Here is a 25,526-nt window from a genome sequence, read left to right as displayed (position 1 = left end):
TTAGAGGGCATTCGTCAACACCAAAAATATACTATACTTAAAAAAACTACAACATTTATTTAACTAGGCAAGTCAGTTAAGAACAAATTATTATTTCCAATGACAGCCTACCGGTGAACAGTGGGTTAACTGCCTTGTTCAGGGGCAGAATGACAGATTTTACCACGTCAGTTCGGGATTCAATCCAGCAACCTTTGGGTTACTGGACCAACGCTCTAACCACTAGGCTACCTGCCACCCCACAAGAGGTACAGAGGTAATAACCAATAGTTTTTGGTTCTCAGTCCATAGTTTCACACCTCAGTCCACATAATTCCCTTTTTGATAGAAGTATGTGTACAATAGCACCAATCCATGCTATTATTGCAATAGTCACATACTGTACTACCACACTGAAACACAACCTTTACAAGAAACAGACTTAGACTGCCATTACTGACTGTTACCTGTGGAAAATACGTGTTATACCCCTTGATCACAGACAATTGCATTATAAATGATTAGTTTTGAAAGGATCATCAGGGGCATTGTGTTTGTGATTCACAGAGGTGACTGTGGCTGCCTTCAAGAACATTGACCCCTCTCTGGACTCTACCACACTGGACTGGAACCTAACTATGGCATTTCTAGATACCCCAGGAGGAGCTAGAGCAGCAGACAACAAAACATGGACACAGAGCTGGCCCTGCAGCAGCTCCTGGTAGCGGATGTGACCAGGGCTGGGCCTGCACCACAACAGGACTCATGCACTTTTAGAAAGTGTCAGCTGTCAGGCATCTTACTGTATTTTTTTCTCTGCTCTCATTGCAAAGTAATTGTTTATATTGAAATGATCTCTAAATAAAATGTGTTTCCCACAATCAGTGTCAATAGTGTAGAGTTTATGTAACCACATCAGCATTCCAAAGTTAAGCTATCACATACTTCTCAGGTGATGTTCGCCAGTCTATTAAATTGATCACTGGTGCAGTATACCATTATAGAACTGTGCCATCTTGTGGATGTCCCCATGTAAAACCCTGTGTAATGTTGATCCATGCCCTTTCTACCCATTCATGTAATTTACAAAGCAAATGTAATTCACCAAAGTGGGCTGAATAAGAGGTACCATATTTTTGTCTGAAGAGGGAAGTGTGTTTTTTTCAAATGTGTGTGTTTGTGGAAAATCTAAAACCTACCAGCTGTATAGATTGAATAACTTAATTTCCTTTTCCCACAAAGTATTAGGACAGATTATTGTCCTGAGCATGCGCCATAAACTGGTGTAATCGCCATAACTGGGAGCCGGGGCACGGGTTTTGGGTCCGCGGTAAGTTATTTGTTTGTATAAAGCATTTCATGATATATTGAATGGGGGAAAAAATTGTCTTCTGGCAACAACAGTATCGTATTATGTTTTAGACTGAATTAGTTGATATACCTTTTCTTGACAGGCGCTGGCTCGCCAAAAGTGCTAACTAAGACACGCCTATGTTCTGTCTGGGCCCGGTCAATAAAAAGGCTTCAAAATGTAATTTTTGCAGCAGAAACCACGTGCCATTCAATTTGTATATCAATCTTCACTGTGTTTTTATTTTTTAGAGCCGTGATTTATATTTGATTAGATAAGCAATACAGGACTGCTAGCTAGCCAGACAACCAATGTTTGATCTTTGCTATTAGCCTTGCCTATGCTAGCTATCTATGAACCTATCCTATTCAACTCGCCGCTCAACTCAATCGTTGACTAGTGTGGGCGAACTCGCGCTCCAACGTCACATACAGTGAAGTTTAAATAAAAAACGACTAATTTCAACCCCCGAAGAATATCCCGCAATTACACACCATTGTTCTGTGTAACTACGGGCTGTTTGGGTGCTGGAATCAATCGTTTTGTGACGTTGGAGCTCCAGTCTGCCCGTAGTCGTCGCTGCTCAACTCTATCGTAAATCGTTGCGTTTAGCAGAGGAGCTATTAACCGTGAGTTAGCCAGTTTGGTTGGCGAGTTCAGCCAAAAGATCCCGACAAAATTGTTCATGATGACATTCTAACTCAACTAACGTATTGAGCGGACTGTGTGAAATTGTCTGCTGTCCATTTAGAAGTCAGTTTACGATCACAGGGAAAGTTAGTTACTAGTAACGTTAGCTAGTTGGTATAACTTGGTAGCTAACTAAAATAAAAGCCTTTGTAGTTAACTGAGCTAGATAACTAGATTTATCTCTGGAATGTCAAACGATTGGATATAACATTTTTGTAATTATAGTCCGAGAAGTATGACTATAATGGAAGAGTATTTACTAGGTTCACGTGAATAACGTTGGTATGCAAGCCTCGTATAAAGTTTTTGGTATGCAAGCCTCGTATAAAGTTATCATGCGTGGGGGAGACACATGACACGCGCTGTGTCATTGATGTCGCACTTATCAAAACAAGACCAACTAACGTCTAACTAGTATGGTCAGGATAGGTATGAACACCATCTGGGTGTAACTGGAAAAATACCCAAAGAATAATAAACTATCTACAGTGCTATTTTTTTTAGGAGCGCATGTACAGTGATATTTTTTTGTGCTCTATATGTATTGTTGAAGCACTGAATTCCAAAATATATTTCCTACATACTCTTTGCATAACCTGCATATGTTTGTAGGGTAGGGCAGATCATGGATAATTGTACGTGCACTCTTAATATAATAATATGTATACTGCAATTTGACTACAACTAAGCCTAAAAATAGATTGTATTTGAAAATAACAGTAATTTCATACCTGGGGGGATACTTGGGAATAGACATCCAAAATTAAACTAATTTTGGGCTGAATTCCTGGTGATTTTAGTCTCTTTATTTAAAAAATTTTTTACCAAAAAATACAATAAATAACTTTGAAAATCACCTGTTGCCAACCCCTGCTCTACCTGGTCTTTCTTGACCAGATTTCTTGAGTTTGGTTTATATCATTGAATTGTCTATACTCATAAGATTGTCTCTTCCACTAGTGCTTGTTGCCAGGTGATTCAGAATGGGGGAAAAGCCAATTTGGGAACAGATAGGATCCAGCTTTGTGCAACATTACTACCAACTCTTTGACACTGACAGGACCCAGCTTGGAGCAATATATGTGAGTCTCAGAATGTAAATCTGTACCAATGAATATTTATCATAGTTACTCTGTTCTGTTCTCAGCCCCTTGTATTTATGGACCGTTCACGTGCTGTCGGAAGTTTGGAGTTAGAAATGGGAAGTTTCACTTGAATGACCCTCCCAAGTGGGCATTACAAATGGGAAACTGAGAAAATGTTGTTTACCCAAGTTGCAACTTTTCACCAATAACTTTTCACCTTTCAACCAAGATTGTGTAACGTTTTTGACCGTTACACAATTATCAATGAGGATAATGTTGCTAGTTTGACCATATTGTCAATGTTAACCAAGCTAGCTAACTTTATTATTAACAACATTAGCTATCTTATCAAGCTAGCTAAAATATTGTTGGTTGAAGAATTGGTCCGACTTTAACAGTTCCAGAACACAATCATGTCGGACTTACGACTTCCCAGTTCCTACGAGCACATGAATGCCCCATTATTCCACCTTCAACCGTCTATCCACCTCCTCTGCATCTGTAATAACTCATTCAGTAATGATTTTCAACAATTAATTAAATATTTGTTAATGTAAGGTTCAGTTGTTATTCAAATAGAAAAGTAGTGTATCATATCTCCATTCCTGTGAGCGAATGCTCGCTGATAATTCTATCCAAAACGCTAACCAAAGTAAAGATTGTTCAATCAATACATGTACCGTAGTCTTTCCTTTTTTCAATGTAACTGTTCAAACCTTTACTTGGTTTATGTCTTTCAGAGACTGATGCTAGATCAAACAAGTTTTGACAAGCATTCATCTGAGGAACTTTTTGGGCCAAAGAAACAGGGTCGGAAGCATCAAGTTAGACTGTGGAGGACATGCAAATATGCATACTTCTTGGACACTTACGAGCTAAAGCATAATATATTTCAATAAGATGTGTAATATACAGCATATAGTAACATATTTTAAGCTGCTCAAATAATTGTAATGTCCATTTATCAATCGTGAGAACAAGCAAGTTGTTGATTGTACCCTTTTCTTTACATTCTGCTTTGTACCCTTTTCTTTACATTCTGCTTAGTGAGCATTCTTGATTCAGTGTATTGTTTGTGTGCCCCCTATTGGTATCAGGGTGATTCTCATGAAACTGGCACATAAACACATCTTTCTCTATTATTCTTCTTGGATCACTAAGAATCGGATCTGTAGGTATCCATTTCATAATTATTGTTTTGTATTTGATCAGATATTATGCATTTTACCGAGGGGTGTATGTATATTTTATTTTTTCCCGGTATGGGACTTCAGTACCACAATTTTAACCAAGCTAGCTAACTAGCAACATACACTACCGTTCAAAAGTTTGGGGTCACTTAGAAATGTCCTTGTTTTTGAAAGGAAAGCAAATAAAAAAAGTCCATTAAAATAACATCACATTGATCAGAAATACAGTGTAGACATTGTTAATGTTGTAAGTTACTATTGTAGCTGGAAACTGCACATTTTTTATGGAATATCTACATAGGCGTACAGAGGCCCATTATCAGCAACCATCACTCCTGTGTTCCAATGGCACGTTGTGTTAGCTAATCCAAGTTTTGTGTTTTAAAAGGCTAATTGATCATTAGAAAACCCTTTTGCAATTATGTTAGCACAGCTGAAAACTGTTCTGATTTAAAGAAGCAATAAAACTGGCCTTCTTTAGACTAGTTGAGTATCTGGAGCATCAGCATTTGTGGGTTTGATTACAGGCTCAAAATGGGCAGAAACAAAGAACTTTCTTCTGAAACTCGTCAGTCTATTCTTGTTCTGAGAAATTAAGGTTATTCCATGTGAGAAATTGCCAAGAAACTGAAGAGCTGTTTCCAGCTACAATAGTCATTTACAACATTAACAATGTCTATACTGTATTTCAGATCAATTTGATGTTATTTTAATGGACAATTTAAAAAAAACTTTTCTTTGAAAAACAACGACATTTCTAAGTGACCCCAAACTAACTAACGGTAGTGTACATATAGAATTCCTATTAATTCAATAGGATCTCTGTTAGCCTGGTCGTAAAGATTTGTCATTTAACTTTTAAAATGTATTACCTTTTTATTGTGGCATAAACACAACCAGTCATGATGTTTTCATCTGATTTGTCAACCAATCACTTCAAAGGGCTCCTTTACTAGGCTACCTGCGCACCTTCATCCACTCGCAACATATTTCCAGCCTCCAAACAGTGGTGAATGGAAAGAGACCTCTGTTACACAAAGCACCAAAAAGTCTAATGACATTTGGCGATTGTCATTAGGCTAGAATTGATGTGTCCACTGCTGTCCGTGCTCGCCTCTTAGTCGGCCACTCGTCTATGCCTTGGCATAATTTCAGTGTTCTCGTCAAACCACATCGCATTTTGGAACGTAGGCTATACCACCTGCTTTCCTTCACAAATGTTTCCTGCCTGATAATGATAAATAGTGGTGTAATAGTCCCCCCAAAAATTACATTTTTAAAAATGTATTATTGTAATAGGCATATGTTTTACTGGTACTGCATATGCCCTGTACTTATTTTGGACTGTACTGTTTTACTTACACCTCTGATTTTACCACAAATTCCACAATTACCAACGCAAAATATAGCTTCCGAAGTTCCAAAAGGGCTTAAACGAATACATTTCTAATCTTTTTTTTTTTTACATTGCTCTCCTAATGAAAAGGCCAGTGTTAAACATTGAAATATGTAATTATAAACAATTATTTTGTGATTTCTCATTACCGCAACACAACCTTTTCTGAATATTGTTTTTTGTCATAATTGCTTGTGTATACATGTTATTTCTATGTACAGATATTTGGATAAAGATCAAAGGGCACATTATCAGATTAAGGCAAAATTACTGAAATATATTTTTTAAATTATATTTCCTAAATATTGGTGCATTACGGTAATGATAAGGTTTCAGAGATGAGAATGCATGTTTCGGTAATGAGTGTTGCATAGTTTGCCATTGAAAAACTGTACTGAGCTCTATTAAATATTCAGTAACACAATACATCATCAAGCTGTGTCATTTGTTAAGCCCAAATGACTTGCATAATACTAAAATCACTGATCTTAATGCAATTGACAAAAATAATCCTTTATTTTCTAAGGTATTTAGAATATTGGGGCGGCAGGTAGCCTAGTGGTTAGAGCGTTGGACTAGTAACCAGAAGGTTGCAAGATCGAATCCCTGAGCTGACAAGGTAAAAATCTGTCCCTGAACAAGGCAGTTAACCTAGGCCGTCATTGAAAATAATAACTGACTTGCCTAGTTAAGTAAAGGTAAAATAAAAATACAATTTCTAAATTGAATGTCATCCCATGGACAAATGGAATAACATAATATGCCTGTAAAGCAGGGGAGAAAGTAAGACGGTCAGGTACGGCATCCCGGCAAAATAAATAGTGAGGGTATGCCGTACCGGTAAAACATGAGCCTATTTCAATATTTAAAACAAAATATCAAGAAAAATAGGCTGCATGTCAGGCATGAAAAGTTTGTGAATGGATATAATGCCAAGGCAGAGATGAGTGGCCGAAACAGAAACATACGTGGACAGCAGTTGACGCGTAAATTCTGTTCTAATGACAATCGCTAATGTCATGACACTTTTTTGTGTTTTGTGTATCCATTCACCACTGTTTGGATGCTGGAAATATATACAATCCAAATCTAATTTTAGTTATCACATACACATGGTTAGCAGATGTTAATGCAAGTGTAGCGAAATGTTTGTGTTTCTAGTTCTGACAGTGCAGTAATATCTAACAAGTAATCTAACAATTCCCCAACTACCTAATATACACAAATCTAAAGGGATGAATGACAATATGTTAGTATATGGATGAGCGAAGGCCGAGCGGCAAAGGCAAGGTGCAATAGATGGTATAAAATACAGTATATACATGTGGTATGAGTAATGTAAACATTATTGAAGTGGCATTATTTAAAGTGACTAGTGATCCTTTAATTAAAGTGGCCAGTGATTGGGTCTCAATGTAGGCAGCAGCCTCTCTGAGTTAGTGATTGCTGTTTAGCAGTCTGATGGCCTTGAGATAGAAGCTGGTTTTCAGTCTCAGCTTTGATGGCCCTGTACTGACCGCACCTTCTGGACTGTAGCGGTGTGAACAGGCAGTAGCTAGGGTGGTTGATGATCTTTTTGGCCTTCTTGTGACATCGGGTACTGTTGGTGTCATGGAGGGCAGGTAGTTTGCCCCGGTGATGCGTTGTGCAGACAGCACCACCCTCTGGAGAGCCCTGCTGTTGTGGGCAGAGAAGTTGCCATACCAGGCTGAGATACAGCTTGACAGGATGCTCTCGATTGTGCATCTGTAAAAGTTTCAGAATTTTGGGTGAAGCCAAATTTCTTCAGCCTCCTGAGGTTGCGCCTTCTTCACCACACTGTCTGTGTGGATGGACCATTTTCAGTTTGTTTGTGATGTGTACGCCGAGGAACTTAACTTTCCACCTTCTCCACTGCTGTCCTTTCGATGTGGATAGGGGGGTGCTCACTCTGCTGTTTCCTGAAGTCCACAATAATCTCCTTTGTTTTGTTGATGGTTATTTTCCTGACACCACACTCCGAGTCCCCTCACCTCTTCCCTGTAGGCTGTCTCATCATTGCTGGTAATCATGCCCACTACTGTTGTGTCGTGGCAAAGAAGGTGTTTAGTTTGTCTGGAAGCAAGACGTCGGTGTCCGTGATGTGGCTGGTTTTCTTTTTGTAGTCTGTGATTTTCTGTAGACCCATGCCACATGAGTTTCGTGTCTGAGCCGTTGAATTGTGACTCCACCTTATCCCTGTTCTGGCATTTTGCTTGTTTGATTGCCTTGCGAGGGAATAACTATACTGTTTATATTCAGTCATATTCCCAGACTTCTTTCCATGGTTAAATGTGAGTGGGTGAATGTGCGCAGGTAGCCTAGTAAAGGAGCCCTTTGAAGTGACTGTATGACAATCAGATGAAAACATCATGACTGGTTGTGTTTATGCCACAATTAAAGGTAATTTATTTTATAAGTTAAATGACAAATCTTTACAACTAGGCCTACAGAGATCCTATTGAATTGATAGGGATTCCTATATTTAATTCTATGATTAGGCCCATTAAAAAAATGTGCGTGCACCTAAAGCAGGACCATACCTGCTATAAAATATTGAAATATGTGGGATATGGAGCAAATGCTAAAACATGTACACATGGCAAAACCGGGGATATCCTCCTTTAAGTGGAGGGGTTGGTCTTCACTGAAGCACAAACAACAGATTGTGGCTTTAAGTAAATTAAATGCTTTTTATACACCCAGGTTTCTTGACAACCTTAGTCAAATAATAGATGTTTTACAAAATAATCTATACAATAGCTTTAAGCTGTGGTCCTAGTAAATAATAAAAGTTACCAGCACAGCGCACCCATTAGAAATAGCTTATTGTCATTACCGAAATGAAGGTTCTCATTACCGAAACGGACCTAAAAATGATATGGTAGTGAGATATTTGGTAATGAGAGGCCCTTTGTTCAATTTGCAAGTAATAGGAGACTGCCATTGTGAGTCTGCAAACAATAGACCACATCTTCAAAGCCCATTCATGCCTCCATGTTGGTAAGGTAATGGTTATCTTAAGTTTTTCCCAATTTTAATTTTTTGGTCATTTTGGTAATGTGAAGGTCAAGTGTCGTAAAGGGGGTGTTTGAGAATAAAATCCTCGTTCCCGCATATAAGTGAAGAAATTAAATGAACTTGTGCTCGTCTGACTACTCTAGATGATGCATCATGGGTGAATACAACTTTATTACATAAAAAAAACATTTTTTTTACAAAAACTCTGTTACGATAATGAGAAAGATGTCCACAGACTGTGTTTTTACGTAATACATATAAAAGATTAATGTAAACTTCACATGGTATAACATTTTTATTATTTATGGACAAACTACAGCACAATGTTTTATTCAAATAAGTTAGGTTTTTTGCAAGTCAAATTTTATAAAATGACCTGAGAATTTAATCCAGAAGCATTTCGGTAATGAGAATTTGGAGTGAAAATTAACTAAATTCAGACAAATGTGATATGTATTTAAAATAATACAATCTGCCATTAACTAGGTATCTTAGTCTTCAGAATGATAGTTGACTGTTGCAGATGCATTATGGTGTTCGAAGTCAATTTATTGCTGCCATGGTTAAAACTGGTTTCATGAGAATCACCCACAATTTACATTTTTAGATGGAAGGAGAACTGCACAAGCTGACTCATTTACATCATAATGAAAATGTATTACTGGAATGTTTCTGGTTGCTATCTTATTTGGCCTCAAACAATTTGATTTTCATCAAAGAATAAGATAAGAGCAGTAGAGCCCGTTCTTCTATTCTTCCACATTGCACTTGCCTAATTTATTACATATTCCCTCACACCCTTGAGTATGCGTAGAAAAGTTAGTCATGCTTTTAAAATATTTGGCAGTCGGGACACCTCACATCCTTCCACCCTAAATATACCACCAATGTTCCTTCTGCTGATGAACTCAATCCTCTGCTTTTCCTTTTAACAGATTGATGCATCATGCCTTACGTGGGAAGGACAGCAATTCCAGGGAAAGGCAGCGATTGTTGAGAAACTTTCTGTGAGTGACATTTTTTTATATTTGACCTGAGCATGACAGAATGGAATACCTCAATAGTATGTCAGGAGTATACTGATTTAACAGGATATCCAGTAGACATCCTGGTGGAATGTGCTTGTCTCTGATACATCTGTCATGTTTCTTATTTCTTATTTTCAGACTCTCCCCTTCTTAAAAATTGCTCACAGTATAACAGCACAAGACCACCAGCCCACCCCTGACAGTTGCATAATGAGTATGGTAGTAGGACAACTAAAAGTAAGTATTTCTCATTCTATCACTGTAAAAATCAATATTGCCAGTTTCTTAAACCAACAACTGAATAGTTTGCATGCTAGACATCCCCACCTGCTTTAAATGAAGAGTATCGGTTCTGTCTGTTTGATCAAACTTCATTGTTAAAGCACAGCTAGGTACATCTGTTTTTAGCTTCACCACAGTTTCAAGCCATTTGTTCACCAAGTTGATAAATAGCTATGCTGTTATTAATCTGCCTAAGCAAATAGAAGAGGCCATGGACCAAGCCTTCCTGTGTTATAAAACATAAAGGTATGTTTGTGTGTGAGGTAGATAAGTACTTTACAAGTCAGGGTTATTGTATATTATTGTATGTGTCTGTCTCTCAGGCAGATGATGACCAGGTCCTGGGCTTTTAGAATACCTTTTTGCTGAACAATTACAGCAATGCCTGGGTTTGCACCAATGAGTTCTTCAGGCTTGCCCAGCACAACCCTTGACCTGTCTGTGGTCTAATGTCCCATCTTCTCCCTACTTACTGTCAGTAAGGATCTGTGTTCTGACTGACCATGGTTCAGTTGGGCTTTTACTAATCTCATGCCAAAGAGGGATTTATTCATACTGGAGTTTGATTATGAGAGACCACAGTGTGTTCAGGGAGTTAAAAAATCTATTTACTCACCAAATAATATTTTTACACTCTGGTTAAAGTGGGGGGAAATGTCCTATGAACTGGGACAACCATGTGGTTTGTTTATTGAATCTGAACCTAGACCATAGTGAAGGCTGGCTTGTTTGACTGGTAGCCATTCAGTATTGACCAATTATTGCAACTAGTCTCAGCCGCGATAATGGCATTATATGCTAGCTCTGATCTTCACTGTGGACCTTCAACTTGCAAGCTGCTGACTTGTAGAAGCTTTTTAGAACACCAACATGTCATTTGAAGGAGCCAATGCCATCATGATCACTGAGTAGTAAACCTTACAGAGTTATGTATGCCTTGTCTCCACTGACACCTAAAGGGATTACTTGCTTTTTGTCTGTGGCTCTATCTCCATTAGTGCTTGTTCACACCTGCTTGTGCTCTGTTTGACTGGAATAGCCTGATCAGGAATTGGGGTTTGTCACAAGCAGTGTGATTGTATAAATTAGGCTGAGGCTAACTGCAAGACTGACTGTAACCGCCCCGTTCCTCCCACATCCCTTCCCCCTGGAAGCCTCTTCCCCAGAGAAGAAATGTGTATCTCATTCTGCGCAGGTGTTTCTTTACCTCTACTTTACAAACACATTGTTGTGCTCACCCTGCCTTCACATTTCTCACTGTAGATTGTGAATGATAATTCTTAACATTTTACTGGTGAAATGTCCCTGCCAACCATTTTACCTCAAATTAATTTCATGGTAATATGCATTTACACTGAATAAATATATAAATGCAACAATTTCAACAATTTTACTGAGTTACCGTTCATATAAGAAAATCAGACAATTGAAATAAATTCATTAGGCCCTAATCTATGGATTTCACATAACTGGGGATAAAGATATGCATCTGTTGGTCACATATACCTTAAAAAGAAAAAAAGTAAGGTTGTGGATCAGAAAACCAGTCAGTTTCTGGTGTGACTACTATTTGCCTCATGCTGCGCTACATATCTCCTATGCATAGAGTTGATCAGGCTGTTGATTGTGGCTTGTGGAATATTGTCCCACTCCTCTTCAATGGCTGTGTGAAGTTGCTGGATATTGGTGGGAACTGGAACACGCTGTCATACATATCAATCCAGAGCATGCCAAACGTGCTCAATGGGTGACATGTCTGGTGAGTATGCAGGCCATGGAAGAACTGGGACATTTTCAGCTTGCAGGAATTCTGTACAGATCCTTGCGACATGGGGCCGTGCATTATCATGCTGAAACATGAGGTGATGCGTGCAAGTGGCCATCGAAGGTGAGCAATTGCCCACTGAAGTCGGTTACGGCGCTGAACTGCAGTCAGCTCAAGACCCTGGTGAGGATGATGAGCATGCAGATAAGCTTCCCTGAGAGGGTTTCTGACTGTTTGTGCAAAATTCTTAGGTTTTGCAAACCCACAGTTTGTCCGGGTGGCTGGTCTCAGACGACCCCGTAGGGGAAGAAGCCAGATGTGGAGGTCCTGGGCTGGCGTGATTACACATGGTCTGCGGTTGTGAGGCCGGTTGGATGTAAACTGCGTTGGAGGCGACTTATGGTAGAGAAATTAACATTCAATTCTCTGGCAACATCTCTGGTGGACATTGCTGCAGTCAGCATGCCATTTGCACACTCCTTCAAAACAAATTTGTGCACAAACCTTGAGCGAGAGAAGCTTTTTGTACATATGGAACATTTCTGGGATCTTTCTTTTAGCTCATGAAACATGGGACCAACACTTTTTACATGTTGCGTTTATATTTTTGTTCAGTATAGATCTTCTTTAATTATGTACAGTGTTTTAAATGATATACAATGATCATTTTTTTGCAAATTGTGTTAACAAATCAAAGCACATATTTTGCCTATGGCGGGTGCTGTTGTGTTTTGGCCGCATGAGAAAAAAATGCAACCATTCGCACAATCATCCAGAAATCCATAAATTAGGTGGTGTTTTTTGTCTCACAGTAACGTTATACAATGCTATTCTGTTATGTAGAATACTATCATTATGTGCTCTTGCTAACATTTATTCAGGTTTGATCTAACATGATTAAACAAGCACCATTCTCCATCATAACTGACATTCGCCAGAGTAGCCTGTTCTCCGGGCAGCCCGAAAGAGTACAGACTGTGCGTAAAGTAGAGAATCCCACACATGTGCAGAAGCTTCGGTTGTTTAGCTAATCGGGAAGAGGCATCCAGAGAATTTAGCAACGCGGCCACTCCGGATAAGTTAATGGATAGTAGAGTAACAGGAATGTGTTTGTTGTGTGCAAGCAGTTTGTTGCTTCGACCCAGCCAAAATCAACCCTTGTCAGAGATGCACCCAACTGTGGATTGGATACACAGCCATAGAACTGTGACTTGACTAAGCTCTGTCTTTGTGTTACAGGCCGATGAGGACCCCGTCATGGGATTTCATCAGAGTTTCATCCTGAAAAACATTAATGATGCTTGGGTATGCACCAATGACATGTTCCGGCTCGCGCTGCACAATTTCGGCTAAGGACACCAGAGGTGTGCAGGAAGGATATGAGGGAAGGCTGACGACACCTAAATGCCCAACGTTCCCTCTGTATCTTCCATACCTGTTAGAGAAATTACACCGGATTCCAGATGTCAATCACAGAGACCTACAGGCACATAGGCTACATGCCTCCAACTGAATTGAGATGTGTTCCTTTGCTGAGAGCTCGCAGAACCATCAGTCTCGTTCCCTACGCCAGTGTTTCCTAACTCCAGTACTTGAGTACCCCCAACATTACATATTTTTGTTCTTGCCCCGGACAAGCACCTGATTCTACTTGTCAACTAATCATCATGCCCTTGATAAGTTGAATTAGGTGTTTTTGTCTGGGCCTACAACTAAAATGTGTGCTGTTGGGGGTATGTGAGGACCAGAGTTGGGAAACACTGCCCTACGCTGACCTGCATGATGCTGGGGAGCTTGAATATCTGAAGATGCCAGAAAAGGAGAAAAAAATACCAACCTACCTGCACCATTTTCTCTTTCATTTTAGTTTTGTTTGGACTCAACGTTTCTTAGATCCTGTTGTTTTCTCTTACTCCCCTTTGTGTTGTGGCTTGCCTTGGTGTATACAACTACATTTAGCTTATTTTGTTAATTTTATATTAACATTCATTGTCATATCAGGTTGCTACAGCGATCCAAAGAATCATAGAAAATATGGTCAATAAGACACCCTCCCCTCAGACCAGCAAGTTTTCCATTTCCTGCTCACTGCTCTCTGTGACAATGAATACTAAAGCCACGATACACAATAAAAGTTGACTTTTTCTTAATGATTTCAGCTCATTGTTCCTCTGCCTTTCTCTCCTTACACCTACCTCCTCACTCTTATATTAATTGTCTTGGCATTTTATGGACAACAATTTAGGTTCTAGTCAGTAGTTCTATAGCACAGTGTTTTATATGATCTGCTCTATCACTGATTTTCTCAAGCAAGATGCAGACAAAATGCAAAAAAAACTAAACATATTTAACCTGTCTCCAACCCTTCATCCACAAGAGAATTTAACAAGTGACATCAATAAGGAATCATAGCTTTTACCTGGTCAGTCTGTCATGGAAAGAGCAGGTGTTCCTAATGTTTTGTATCATCAGTATATATGGACATACGGTTCCCATTTTTTTCCCCCTAAACTGTCTTTTTTTGGACAATACCGCATAAATAGCCAATAATGAATTGAAGGATGCTCTTGACAATTGGGAGCACTTTGTGCCATCAGAGTACTTTTGGAGAAGCTTTGCAAGAGGGAACAGGCATACATCAAATTATGCCTTTTATTTTTGTATTTTTTACAGCAATTATGGTTGTATACTCTGCCCTCCATATGTATTTGGACAGTGAAGCCTATATATATATTACAAGTCAAAAGTTTGGACACCTACTCATTCAAGGATTTTTCTTTATTTTGACTATTTTCTACATTGTAGAACTATGAAATAACATGGAATCATGTAATCAAAAAAGTGTTAAACAAATCTAATTGTTTATTTGAGATTCTTCAAAGTAGCCACACTTTGCCTAGATGACAGCTTTGCACACTCTTGGCATTCTCTCATCCAACTTCATGAGGAAGGCTTTTCCAACAGTCTTGAAGGAGTTCCCACATGTGCTAAGCACTTGTTGGCTGCTCTTCCTTCACTGTGTTCAACTCATCCCTAACCATCTCATTTGGGTTGTGGAGGCCAGGTCATCTGATGCAGCACCATCACTCTCCTTGGTCAAATAGCCCTTACACAGCCTGGAGGTGTGTTTTGGGTCATTGTCCTGTTGAAAAGCAAATGATAGTCCCACTAAGCGCCAACCTGATGGGATGGCGTACTGCTGCAGAATGCTGTGGTAGCCATGCTAGTTAAGTGTGCCTTGAATTCTAAATAAATTACTGACAGTGTCACCAGCAAAGCACCATCACACCACCACCTCCGTGCTTCATGGTAGGAACCACACATGCGGAGATCATCTGTTCACCTACTCTGCGTCTCACAAAGACATGGTGGTTGCAACCAAACATCTCTAATTTGGACTCATCAGACCAAAGAACAGATTTCCACCGGTCTAATGTCCATTGCTTGTGTTTGTTGGCCCAAGCAAGTCCCTTCTTCTTATTGGAGTAGTGGTAGTGGTTTCTTTGCAGCAATTCAACCATAAAGGCCGGATTCATGCAGTCTCCTCTGAACAGTTGATGTTGAGATGTGTCTGGTACTTGAACTCTGTGAAGCATTTATTGGGCTTCAATCTGAGGTGCAGTTAACTCTAATGAACGTATCCTCTGCAGCAGAGGTAACTCTGGGTCTTCCTTTCCTGTGGCGGTCCTCATGAGAGCCAGTTTCATCATAGTGCTTGATGGTTTTTGCGACTGCACTTGAAGAAACTTGCAAAGTTCTTGATTGACTGACCTTATACAGTGTGTGTGTATATATATATATATATATATATAACAAATCAAAAGTTTGGACATCTCATTACAGGGTTTTTCGAAGACATCAAAACTATGAAATATCACATATGGAATCATGTAGTAACCAAAAAAGTGTTAAACAAATCAAAATATTTTATATTTGAGATTCTTCAAATTAGCCAACCTTTGCCTTGATAACAACTTTGCACACACTTGGCATTCTCTCAACCAGCATCATGAGGTAGTCACCTGGAATGCAATTCAATTAACAGGTGTGCCTTGTTAAAAGTTAATTTGTGGAATTTCTTTCCTTCTTAATGAGTTTGAGCCAATCAATTGTGTTGTGACAAAGTAGGGGTGGTATACAGAAGACAGCCCTATTTGGTAAAAGACCAAGTCCAATTTATGGGAAGAACAGCTGAAATAAGGAAAGAGAAACCACAGACCATCATTGCTTTTAGACAACAGATGACGTGGCGCCCCAATCACTCAACCTCAACCCAATTGAGATGGTTTGGGATGAGTTGGACCGCAAAGTGAAGGAAAAGCAGCCCACACCATCACACGTCCTCCATGCTTCACGGTGGGAATCACACATGTGAAGATCATCCGTTCACCTAGGCTGTGTCTCTCTGTATCTCAGAATATGTGGGAACACCTTCAAGAATGTTTAAAAAGCATTCCAGGTGAAGCTGGTTGAGAGAATGCAAAGATTGTGAAAAGCTGTTATCAATGTGAAGTGTGGCTACTTTGAAGAATCTCAAATGTAAAATATATTTTGATTTGTTTACTACATGGTTGCATGTGTTATTTCATAGTTTTGACATCTTCACTATTATTCTAAAATGTAGAAAATAGTAAAACAAATAAAGAAAAACCCTTGAATGAGTTGGTGTGTCCAAACATTTGACTGGTCCTGTTTGTGTATATATAAACTCAGCAAAAAAAGAAACATTCCTTTTTCAGGACCATGTCTTTCAAAGATAATTCATAAAAATCCAAATAATTTCACAGATCTTCATTGCAAAGGGTTTAAACACTGTTTCCCATGCTTGTTCAATGAACAATAAACAATTAATGTACATGCAGGTAGGCAATTAAGATAACAGTTATGAAACCTTAGGACACTAAAGAGACATTTCTACTGACTCTGAAAAACACCAAAAGAAAGATTTCCAGGGTCCCTGCTCATCTGCGTGAACATGCCTTAGACATGCTGCGAGGAGGCATGAGGGCTGCAGATGTGGCCAGGGCAATAAATTGCAATGTCCGTACTATGAGGCACCTGAGACAGCGCTACAGGGAGACAGGACGGACAGCTGACCGTCCTCGCAGTGGCAGACCACGTGTAACAACACCTACACAGGATCGGTACATCCGAACATCACACCTGCGGGACAGGTACAGGATGGCAACAGCAACTTCCCGAGTTACACCAGGAAGGCACAATCCCTCCATCAGTGCTCAGACTGTCTGTAATAGGCTGAGAGAGGCTGGACTGAGGGCTTGTAGGCCTGTTGTAAGGCAGGTCCTCACCAGACATCACCGGCAACAACGTCGCCTATGGGCACAAACCCATGGTCGCTGGACCAGACAGGATTGGCAAAAAGTGCTTTTCACTGACGAGTCACGGTTTTGTCTCACCAGGGGTGATCGTTGGATTTGCGTTTATTGTCGAAGGAATGAGCGTTACACCGAGGCCTGTGTTCTGGAGCGGGATCGATTTGGAGGTGGAGGTTCCGTCATGGTCTGGGGCAGTGTGTCACAGCATCATCGGACTGAGCTTGCTGTCATTGCAGGCAATCTCAACACTGTGCGTTACAGGGAAGACATCCTCCTCCCTCATGTGGTACCCTTCCTGCAGGCTCATCCTGTCATGACCCTACAGCATGACAATGCCACCAGCCATACTGCTCATTCTGTGCGTGATTTCCTGCAAGACAGGAATGTCAGTGTTCTGCCATGGCCAGCGAAGAGCCCGGATCTCAATCCCATTGAGCACATCTGGGACCTGTTGGATCGGAGGGTGAGGGCTAGGGCCATACCCCCCAGAAATGTCTGGGAACTTGCAGGTGCCTTGGTGGAAGAGTGGGGTAACATCTCACAGCAAGAACTGGCAAATCTGGTGCTGTCCATGAGGAGGTGATGCACTGCAGTACTTAATGCTGCTGGTGGCCACACCAGAGACTGACTGTTACTTTTGATTTTGACCCCCCCCTTTGTTCACGGAGACATTATTCCATTTCTGTTATTCACATGTCTGTGGAACATGTTCAGTTTATGTCTCAGTTGTTGAATGTTGTTATGTTCATACAAATATTTACACATGTTAAGTTTGCTGAAAATAAATGCAGTTGACAGTGAGAGGTCGTTTCTTTTTTTGCTGAGTTTATATATATATATATTTTGGCTCTATACTCCAGCATTTTAGATTTGAAATAGAATGTTTCATATTAGGCGACAGTACAGAATGTCAGCTTTTATTTTAAGATATTTTCATACATGCTGTATCTGTTTTACCATTTAAAAATTAAAACATGTGTATATAGTCCCCACATTTGAAGAAGTCAAGTATTTGGACAAAATAACTTATATTAAAGTAGTCAAAAGATTAGTATTTGTTCCATATTCCTTGCACGCAATCACTAAATCAAGAGTGTGACTACAGACTTGTTGGATGCATTTTGAATGGTGAATAATGTCTTGTGCCATTTTGGAGTCCCTTTTATAGTAAGTAAGAATGGAAGATGTTTCTGAACACTTTTACATTCATGTAGATGCTACCATGATTATGGATAATCATGAATGAATCATGATAATGATGAGTAATAAGGTTACAGAGACACAAAAGTAATACCCCCCCAAAAATGCTTAGCTCCCTTGTTATTGGTAATGGTGAGAGTTTAGCATGTTTTGATGTAGCCTCTGAACGGCATCTCGCTCATCAATGTTCCACGATTCATTCATGTTTTTTTCTTAAACATGGTATTATCAGGATTAATTTAAAGTTTTCAGAAACATCTTATTTACTCACTTAGAAAGAAAATTACTCCAGTTATCCACCATTAAGTTGGGCAAAACAACACAATGAAAACAAAATGCATCCAAAGAGTTCGTAGAGTCACAAGCTTGATGTAGTCATTGAGTGCAAGAAATATGGGACCAAATACTAAACTTTTGACTGCTTTAATAGTCAAAATACTTTACATGTGGGTGACTAGATACATAAAGTCCTTTAATTTAAAACGGTAAAACAGATATGAATGAAAATGCCCTCTAATAAAGCTAATAAAAGGTTACATTCTGTACTGTCTCCTCATATGAAACATTTGATCTCAAATCCTAGATGGAGTATAGAGCCAAATTTGGTTATTTTAGCTTCACTGTCCAAATACATATGGAGGGGAGTCAAAGCTTTACTGCAGTCTCGTTGCCAGAAGGGACAGTGTAAGTAACAGCAATTCTTCTGAACTCTAGAGCTCTCTGAGTGACCGTCAGGTTTTTGATCACCTCCCTGACCAAGGCCCTTCTCCCCCGATTGCTCAGTATGGCCGGGCTGCCAACTCTAGGAAGAGTCTTGGAGGTTCCAAACTTCATCTTTTTCAGAATGATGGAAGCCGAGGTTCCCTAGTGGCGTAGCAGTCTAGGGCACTGCATCGTAGTGCTCGAGGCTTCACTACTGCCCAGGGTTCAATCACAAGCTGAGTAACAAACAGCTGGCCGTGACCGGGAGACCCATGAGGCGGTGCACCGGCCAGGATTTTCTTGTCCCATCGCACTCACTCATTGTCGGGGGCCTGCAAGCTGACTTCAGTTGCCAGTTGGATGGTGTTTCCTCCGACACATTGTTGCGGCTGGCTCCCAGGGTTAAGCGAGCAGTGTGTTAAGAAGCAGTGCAGCTTGGCAGGGTCGTGTTTTGTAGGACGCATGGCTCTCAACCTTTGCTTCTCCAGAGTCCGTATGGGAGTTGCATTGATGGGACAAGACTAACAATCAATTGGATATAACAAAATTGGGGAGAAAAAGGCCACTTTGTTCTTGGGGACCTTCCCCAGATCTGTGCCTTGACACAATCCTGTCTCGGAGCTCTACGGACAATTCCTTTGACCTCATGGCTTGGTTTTTGCTGTGACATGCACTGTCAACTGTGGGACCGTATTTTGACAGGTCTGTTCCTTTCCAAATCATGTCCAATCAATTGAATTTACCACAAGTGGACTCCAATCAAGTAGAAACATCTTAGGGATGATCAATGGAAACAGGTTGCACCTGATCTCAATTTCAAGTCTCATAGCAAAGGGTCTGAATACTTATGTAATAATGTATTTTTATTTGTTATAAATTAGCAAACATTTAGAAAAAACAGTTTTGGTTTTGTTGTTATGGGGTATTGTGTGTAGATTGATGAAGAAATAGTTTATTTAATCTATTTTAGAATAAAGCTGTAACGTAACAAAATGTGGAAAAGGGGAAGGGGTCTGAATACTTTCCGAATGCATTGGATTCCAGTTGTGGTAAATTTTACAGTACCAGTCAAAAGTCTGGACACACATACTCATTCAAGGGTTTTTCTTTATTTTTTACTATTTTCTACAAAACTATAAAAAAATATATATTTATTTTTTATTTCACCTTTATTTAACCAGGTAGGCCAGTTGAGAACAAGTTCTCATTTACAACTGCGACCTGGCCAAGATAAAGCAAAGCAGTGCGACAAAAACAACAACACAGAGTTACACATAAACAAACGTACAATCAATAATACAATAGAAAAAAAATAGAAAAATCTATGTACGGTGTGTGCAAATGTAGAAGAGTAGGGAGGTAAGTAATAAATAGGCCATAGTATGTACTATAATTACAATTTAGCAATAACACTGGAGTGATAGATGTGCAGATGATGATGTGCAAGTAGAGATACTGGGGTGCAAAAGAGCAAGAGGGTAAGTAATAATATGGGGATGAGGTAGTTGGGTGTGCTATTTACAGATGGGCTGTGTACAGGTACAGTGATCAGTAAGCTGCTCTAACAGCTGATGCTTAAAGTTAGAGAGGGCGATATAGATTCCAGCTTCAGTGATTTTTGCAATTCGTTCCAGTCATTGGCAGCAGAGAATTGGAAGGTAAGGCAGCCAAAGTAAGTTTTGGCTTTGGGGATGACCAGTGAAATATACCTGCTGGAGAGCGTGCTACGGGTAGGTGTTGCTATGGTGACCAGTGAGCTGAGATAAGGTGGGGCTTTAACTAGCAGAGACTTGTAGATGACCTGGAGCCAGTGGGTTTGGCGACGAATATGTAGTGAGGGCCAGCCAACGAGAGCACACAGGTCGCAGTGGTGGGTAGTATATGGGGCTTTGGTGACAAAACGGATGGCACTGTGATAGACTGCATCCAGTTTGCTTAGTAGAGTGTTGGGGGCTATTTTGTAAATGACATCACCGAAGTCAAGGATCGGTAAGATAGTCAGTTTTACGAGGGAATGTTTGGCAGCATGAGTGAAAGAGGCTTTGTTGCGAAATAGGAAGCCGGATTGGAGATGCTTAATGTGAGTCTGGAAGGAGAGTTTACAGTCTAACCAGACACCTAGGTATTTGTAGTTGTCCACATATTCTAGGTCAGAACCGGCCAGAGTAGTGATGCTAGTCGGGCGAGAGGGTGCGGGCAGAAATCGTTGGAAGAGCATGCACTTAGTTTTACTAGCATTTAAAAGCAGTTGGAGGCCATGGAAAGATTGTTGTATGGCGTTGAAGCTCGTTTGGAGGTTTGTTAGCACAGTGTCCAAAGAAGGGCTAGATGTATACAGAATGGTGTCGTCTGCGTAGAGGTGGATCAGAGAATCATTGATATATAGAAAAGAGAAAAGAGTCGGCCTGAGAATTGAGACTGCCAGAGGTCCGGACAACAGGACCTCCGATTTGACACACTGAACTCTATCTGAGAAGTTGGTGAACCAGGCGAGGCAGTCATTTGAGAAGCCAAGGCTATTGAGTCTGCCGATAAGAATACGGTGATTGACAGAGTATAAAGCCTTGGCCAGGTCGATGAAGACGGCTGCACAGTACTGTCTTTTCAATGGCGGTTATGATATTGTTTAGGACCTTGAGCCTGGCTGAGGTGCACCCATGACCAGCTCGGAAACCAGATTGCATAGTGGAGAAGGTACGGTGGGATTCGAAATGGTCAGTGACCTGTTTGTTATTTTGGCTTTCGAAGATTTTAGAAAGGCAGGGCAGGATGGATATGGGTCTATAACAGTTTGGGTCTAGAGTGTCTCCCCCTTTGAAGAGGGGGATGACCACAGCAGCGTTCCAATCTTTGGGGATCTCAGACGATACGAAAGAGAGGTTGAATAGGCTTGTAATAGGGGTTGCAACAATTTCGGCTGATCATCTTAGAGAGGGTCCAGATTGTCTAGCCCAGCTGATTTGTAGGGATCCAGAGTTTGCAGCTCTTTCAGAACATCAGCTGTCTGGATTTGGGTGAAGGAGAAGCAGGTGGGGCTTGGGCAAGTTGCTGCAAAGGGGGATGAGATGTTGGCCGGGGTAGCGGTAGCCAGGTGGAAAGCATGGCCAGCCCTAGAAAGATGCTTATTAAAATGATTGATTATCGTGGATTTATCGGTGGTGACAGTGTTTCCTATCCTCAGTGCAGTGGGCAGCTGAGAGGAGGTGCTCTTATTCTCCATGGACTTTACAGTGTCCCAAAACTTTTTGGAATTAGTGCTACGGGAAGCAAATTTCTGTTTGAAAAAGCTAGCCTTAGCTTTCCTAACTGACTGAGTATATTTGTTCCTGACTTCCCTGAAAAGTTGCATATCACGAGGGCTTTTCGATGCTAATGCAGAACGCCACAGGAGGTTTTTGGGCTGGTCAAGGGCAGTCAAGTCTGGGGTGAACCAAGGGCTATATCTGTTCTTAGTTCTACATAGTTCTAAATAGCACATATGGAATCATGTAGTAACCAAAAAAGTGTTAAACATATCGAAATAGATTTTATATTTGAGATTCTTCAAAGTAGCCACCCTTTGCCTTGATGACAGCTTTGCACACTCTTGGCAGTCATTTCTATATTCATTTCTATATTTCTTAATTCCTTTTTTTTTTTTTTGATTTGCATGTATTGTTTTGTATTGTTAGGCACTACTGCACTGTTGGAGCTAGAAACATAAGCATATCGTTACACCCGTGATAACATCTGCAAAATACTGTGTGTACACTACCAATAGTATTTCATTCGGTTCTCTGTGTATGGAATGTAATTCCATATGAAATGGCAATATTTTATTAGTGTCATTTAGACACATTTCAGTTGAATGCATGCAGTTAAACTGACTTGGTATCTCCCTTTCCCTTTAATTACACACTTGTCAATTCAGTATTTGGGCTGATGAAAACATGAAATGCCGGTACAATTTTATAAATGCCGAACATAGTTAGACATTATGGGACATTTTTGTGTAGGTAAAATTAATTAAGCGAGAAATTGCGTTGGAAATGCCTTTATCGCAATTATTTATATAATAACCATTATTTTGAAGTAAACACGACAATATGTTGTGTGGACCTCCAACTATGACTCGGGAAAGCTAGGCTACAGAAAATAAAAGTTATAATGGGGTGGTGAATGTGCAGGTGATGCTCCATTCGAATAAATATCGATGGTCTTATTCTGGTGACATGATGATTGATGCTTGACTACCGTTTGACAAATACTAACAATATCGCTCTTATCCATAATAATCTCATAATGTAGGTCAGCGAGCTGTTGGATATAGTGCATGTGCCAAAATCAGAGTGGGCACATTTGCTATATAACGCAACCGTTTTTGTGACAAAACCAACGGTAGAGTTGAAAATGCAGTGGAAACCATTTAACTTGTATTTTTCATTTGGTATATGGGAATTTAACGGCAAAAGTTATTTTTATGTGCACTAAGTCATCCCGAACAACCTTTTTATTCGCATAAAGTCCGTTTGTTAGAAACATCTCCTGTGGGAAAATGCGCATATTGTTTTATGCAGATTTTTTTATATTCACATGAAAATCTGTCGCAAATTGGATGGAAACCAAGCTATGGTTGGATAAATATTGTAGATGCCATGCCACTAGTCTTGGTTCCGGACTGTTCAGCTATCGTTTCACTCCTGTCATGCTATTTGCTAAACTATCTTTGGCATATATCACGAAGTACTAGGAGTGGAACCTTTTCGCTAAACAGACAGAAGGGTAGCCAGGCTGCAATGCCACCTATGCTGGAACAATTTGGGGTGGAATGTGGAGCAGACAATATCCTCGGAACAATACAGCGCACTAGCTTTTGCTGGGGAGAGAAATGCATGAACACCCAGCGGAAGTTTAGACGGTTAGTGGCGTTCGGTCAAACGAATTGAACACTGACAGCAAAGAACGAAAATATAAATAATTTTGCTCCCCTCTGACGACCCAGTTCCCCCCCATCCCTTACATATGGCTTCAAATTCAAACATAGATATAGAGGGTGCAACCCAGCATCTTCGTGATATATTAAAGCTGGACCGACCCGGGAACAGCGTTGGTAAGTTTAACTGGAATGAAAATGCGCTTTTAGGCCGCATTGCAGGCTAATTCTACTAACTTAGCTACCTAGCTTTGGACAAAGTTCTAGTTAGCTAACGTAACCTTGCTATCAAAAGTTATGGACGGACGCTGCAAAATGCGAGCTAGCTCCGTATGTTCACATTCGTACCTAATTAGTTAACTTAAACTTTTTCACAAGTCATTAGTTAACGTTAGCTAGCTACTTTACATTCGCGAACATATTAGCTAGCTAAGTTAGCAGACTGCTTGTTAGGCTAGTTAAGCTAACGTTAACTGACTAAGGTTGCCAGCCAATTAGTTAACTAACGTAGCTAGTAAGCTAAATTATCTTAACGACGTTACGCTTGCCAAATGTACGATTACGCTAGCTAGTTTAGTTAGCAAGTTGAACCACGGCTAGCTAACGCCTTGATCACACCACTATATGCAAGCCGAGTCCCCTCTACCACAGCACGCAGAGTATTGGTGGGAGCGGTCTTGAACCAGTCAGGGTTCCGTGGTGTATGGTCAGCGCCATGGAAACCAGCTCATGTCAACCTACTGGAGCTAAAGGCCTTTCACCTTGCATTCCGGCACTTCCTCCCAGTACTGAGAGGACAACTACTGAAACGGACAGGTGACACAAGCGTGGTTGCGCGCCAACTGCCGGGGTGGACTGAGGTCAGTGTCACTGCAGAAGGGAGCTATTGCTTTGTGCAAACACACTGTACATCCCTCAGAGCGATACACCTGCCGGGGGTGGAGAATCAGGCAGCAGACCTCCCCAGAGGAGGCCCTCTTCTTTCAGGCTGGAGGATACATCCCACTGTAGTGGAGATGATCAGGTATCAATTTGGAAGGGGCATCACCGAACTGTTCACTTTGCGTTGTCCTATGTGTTCTTTTGTAACGGGTACAGCAGGACCACTCAGGGTCAATGCTCTATCGCACAGATGGCCATGGGAGCTGCTGTATGCTTTTCCAGCAATTCACTTGTTCCCTCAGGTCTTGAGGAAGATCAGCCTGGAGTGCGCATCGGTTCCCACATAATTCTAATTAGCATAATAAACAAATACCCATCAAAATCCGTCTGTTTAAGCTGGATGTTTTTTGCTTTGGCTGCATCTCAATCGCCACATCCGCCGACGTTGCCCTTCCGCATCTGAAGGTGGCAGGGCTACAGCGGCATTTGTCAGACCATGAGACATTCTTTCTCACAAACGTCTGTAGCACCCAAACGGTTTGGCCTTCAAAATATGAGACTCTCACGAACACCATGGTGTTCTTAGTTTTGCTCTACGACCCCCACAAGCGTCACGGGACTAGTTTAAAGTTGTTAATGCAGATCTGCCAGCTTCCCTCTGTAGAGTCAGAACAGTTTGGGCTACACAC

At 40.6% G+C, this 25,526-nt stretch overlaps 2 protein-coding genes across 4 annotated transcripts in view; both read left to right on the top strand.

Moving 5' to 3' along the window:
* The first annotated feature begins 1,222 nt into the window (after positions 1 to 1,222).
* LOC129862501 (nuclear transport factor 2) lies at positions 1,223 to 13,963 on the top strand. The gene is made up of 5 exons (XM_055934238.1): positions 1,223 to 1,309; positions 2,981 to 3,102; positions 9,666 to 9,737; positions 9,897 to 9,995; positions 13,045 to 13,963. The coding sequence occupies exons 2-5, from the start codon at positions 3,004 to 3,006 to the stop codon at positions 13,156 to 13,158; spliced, it is 384 nt and encodes a 127-aa protein (XP_055790213.1). The 5' UTR covers positions 1,223 to 1,309; positions 2,981 to 3,003; the 3' UTR covers positions 13,159 to 13,963.
* Positions 13,964 to 23,907: 9,944 nt separating this feature from the next.
* The window catches only part of LOC129862500 (enhancer of mRNA-decapping protein 4-like), a 56,123-nt gene continuing 54,504 nt past the window's right edge, over positions 23,908 to 25,526 (top strand). For 2 of the 3 annotated variants that reach the window (XM_055934237.1, XM_055934235.1), the window contains exon 1: positions 23,909 to 24,132. In XM_055934237.1, the coding sequence (XP_055790212.1) occupies positions 24,045 to 24,132 (88 nt within the window). In that variant the 5' untranslated portion in view covers positions 23,909 to 24,044. Of the gene's footprint in view, positions 24,133 to 25,526 lie in introns of all 3 variants that reach the window. The other variant, XM_055934236.1, reaches the window with a different exon arrangement.

The sequence above is a fragment of the Salvelinus fontinalis genome, chromosome 9 (assembly GCF_029448725.1).
Source record: "Salvelinus fontinalis isolate EN_2023a chromosome 9, ASM2944872v1, whole genome shotgun sequence".
Classification (NCBI taxonomy): domain Eukaryota; kingdom Metazoa; phylum Chordata; class Actinopteri; order Salmoniformes; family Salmonidae; genus Salvelinus; species Salvelinus fontinalis.
This window is presented reverse-complemented; position numbering and strand designations above follow the sequence as displayed.

Excerpts from the sequence above, each read along its gene's own strand:
- LOC129862501 (XM_055934238.1), top strand. The coding sequence starts at position 3,004 with ATGGGGGAAAAGCCAATTTGGGAACAGATAGGATCCAGCTTTGTGCAA. Across the intron at positions 3,103-9,665 it reads CCCAGCTTGGAGCAATATAT|ATTGATGCATCATGCCTTAC; the intron begins GTGAGTCTCAGA and ends TCCTTTTAACAG. Across the intron at positions 9,996-13,044 it reads TGGTAGTAGGACAACTAAAA|GCCGATGAGGACCCCGTCAT; the intron begins GTAAGTATTTCT and ends TTTGTGTTACAG.